The following is a 3,065-nucleotide window of genomic DNA, read 5'->3' as shown; positions in this document are numbered from 1 at the left end:
AGACCTCCTAGCCATATGGTATCCTAATAGACTTGCGGAAGACAGGGATATTAGCTATCTCCGGCTTTAGATATAAGGGCAGCTACTTATATCCAGGCGGGATATCTAGCTTACTAATCCTCTTAGCTAATATAAGACTCGGGGCCAAGAATGCATTATTGGCAAAGATAAGACCCAGGAGAATAATATACGGACTAAGGATTAGGGACGGATTAAAGATAATCTCAGGGAATATAAATATATTTCTAGCTTCTATATAAGTTATATATCTCGGCTAGAATAAGCAAGGAAAGGAGATAGCGGAAGGACGAGATAAGGCCTAAGGTCAAACTTATGCCTCTTTTATACCAAGATACTTCTTTATAAACTCGTATATAAACTCGATCAGGATCTAATAGGGCCTGCTACTAGGGTCCCGGAGCAGGTTTACCGCGATATTACTATAGCGGAGCTTTAAGAGTACTAAAGGTCGGTTTACGGAGAATATAGCTAGCTAGTAAAAGAGGCTAGTTTGGATCCGCTACCGGCCATATATATATCTCTGCTTCGTTATGGTCAAGTTAGTCTATAGGACGCCTGCGAGATCCTTGATATATATTATAATATTATCGTATTTCTTTATTAAAAGGTAGTACTTCTTTACTAGCTTCTTGAGGACCTATAATAAATTTTTATTAGCTCTTATCTATAATAATTCGGTCTAGATTAAGTATATAGACAGGAAATACTACTTACCCGGTATATATAATGGTTTATTTTCCCCTTAATTTTCTCTCTAGTCGCTCGTTTATATATAAGCCGGAAGACTTTCCAGTATGTCCCGAGCGTACTGGCCGACTAGATACCTGTAAGCCTTCTCCTACCCTTCCCCTAACGTTAATTCAATATCTATTCGAAGAAGGCCTTGAGAATACGGCGAGAGACGGCCTATATTACCTGGGCAGGATCCTTTCGTATATACTTGCAATACCTATAAAGAGTATTAGATTAGTAATTTAATAGCAGAAGATAGTAGGCAAGAAGAGAATAAGATACCCACTAATAGAAATTTCCCTCGATTATATCTAGTAGGAGGAGACTACCATTACTATAGTCCTTATCTTTATCCTCGGATTCGTTGGAGTTATTCTCTTGGTCGAGGTAATACTCTAGCGGATGGGCGTTCTGCTCTCTAGCGAGCCACTCCAGATCTGGCAGGTCTGTATCGTCGTCTCTATCCATATTAGTATTAACGTCCGTCGGCTCGGTCTCAGCGTCGGTCCCCTCTTGCTCATCCCCTGTGTCAAAGCAGCTCTCGATGTCTGATCTATCGCTGTCAGAGGAGGAGGCAGAGCTTGGTTTTGGTTATTGGCGATGACGCATATTGACTGAATTAACCAAAGGAAATGACGGCGAGGGCGATTACAAGTAACGAAGTAATGAAGAAGATGTGAAGGAGGAGCCTGCTGCCCAAGCAATGGCAGCCAGGAGGGAGGAGGAGAGAGACAGAGCGAGTGACTGTGATGGTTGAGTATTAGAGGTTTGGAAGAAGATGGAGAAGAGAGGGAGAATGAACGAAGATATAGGATGACCGCTATCTTGAGTTACCCAGGGGATGGTGGGCAGCCGTTTTCTGCTCCCCCCTCTCAGAAAATATTGAACGAGGATGAGAGAAGCAGTCCTCCGAATGATGACGACCCACTCGCTTTTTTTGGTGTTCCTGCAATAGGTCAGTCAGGGGTCCCCTACCGCCGTGCCGCCTTGGCCATGAGGTATGCGAGCGTTAGGGCAGCGTGAGATTTTGGCAAGTCAGCTGCGGAAAGTAGCGACCAAACCGGCCGAAAACAGCAGCCAGTTTGCCGTCTAGTCATTAAATATAGTTTTTAAAAAAGTAGTTTTAAAACTAAAAGAAGTTAATTTTAAAGAATAATAAAAGTTAAACAAATAAATAAATATTTATTAATTAATAAAAGCTAGTATTTTCTTTTTAGGCTATTAAATACTTTTCCGGAATTAATAATAGTTTTTGCTTTTAGCTAAAAATAGATTTACTTATTTTAAATTATTAAATACTTTTTTAATTAGCTAGATATTTATTTAATTTATATATATAAAGTAATTAGTATTAGTTTATTAGTAATATATAATATTAATATATAATTCTTATATCTATTAAATTTAATAAAAACTAGTTATTAGTCGAGTTATTTATATAATATAAGATTATATAACTATTATTTATTATTTATATTTCGTTATTTCTAATTATTTTTAAATTCCATAATTAAATATATAACTTTTTAAATAATAGTTATACTAATATTAATTTATTTTATAATATTATTAATAATTATTTATTTATTATAATTATATAATAAATAAAATTAAGCTTTTTATATATATAAATAATTCTAGTAATTAAAGCTATATAATTATAATTCTTAAGATTTTTAAATATTTCTTTATTTATATTTTCTATATAATATAAAATTATAATTTATAAAAAAAAGATATATTTAAATATTTTATTCTTATAATTATTATTAAAATATATATAAATTAATTAAGATTTTATATAAATCTCTTAATTTCTTTATAATTTCTTTTTAATTAATATTTATATAAATTTATTTAATAATAGCTTTATAATATAATAATAGATTTTTAAAAAATTATAATATTATTTTAATACTTTTTACTAAGTTATTTAATAAGAATTATATTTAAGATATACTTTATTATTATAATATACTTTTTAATAATATAAGTATTAAATTATTCGAATAATAATATTTTTATATAGTTTTATTAATAATTTAATTTTCTTATTTCTAATTTCGGAAATATTAAAAAAGTTATTATATTTTATTAATTATATTATTTTAAAAGAGCTTATAATTTATAATAAATACTTAATTTTGTATTATATTATCTGGCCTAATTTTAATATAATTATTAGTATATTTATTTTTTCGGAAATTATATATATAATTATAGTACTCGAAATATAAAATATAAATAATAGAATATAAATAACGGGATATAATTATATAACCTTATATTTTATAAATAATTTAACTAGTAGC

General features: G+C 30.3%; 1 protein-coding gene across 1 annotated transcript; it reads right to left on the bottom strand.

The window, feature by feature from the left end:
* Positions 1-586: 586 nt before the first annotated feature.
* Positions 587-1,511, bottom strand: K444DRAFT_612538 (uncharacterized protein). Its single transcript, XM_024880153.1, has 4 exons — positions 1,039-1,511; positions 937-970; positions 736-870; positions 587-658 (listed from the first exon to the last, which is right to left on the bottom strand). The coding sequence occupies exon 1, from the start codon at positions 1,219-1,221 to the stop codon at positions 1,039-1,041; it is 183 nt and encodes a 60-aa protein (XP_024737260.1). The 5' UTR covers positions 1,222-1,511; the 3' UTR covers positions 587-658; positions 736-870; positions 937-970.
* Positions 1,512-3,065: the final 1,554 nt, after the last annotated feature.

This window comes from Hyaloscypha bicolor (assembly GCF_002865645.1).
Source record: "Hyaloscypha bicolor E unplaced genomic scaffold K444scaffold_60, whole genome shotgun sequence".
Classification (NCBI taxonomy): Eukaryota; Fungi; Ascomycota; class Leotiomycetes; order Helotiales; family Hyaloscyphaceae; genus Hyaloscypha; species Hyaloscypha bicolor.
The sequence above is the reverse complement of the archived record's forward strand: the minus strand, read 5'-3'. Positions and strand labels throughout refer to the sequence as shown.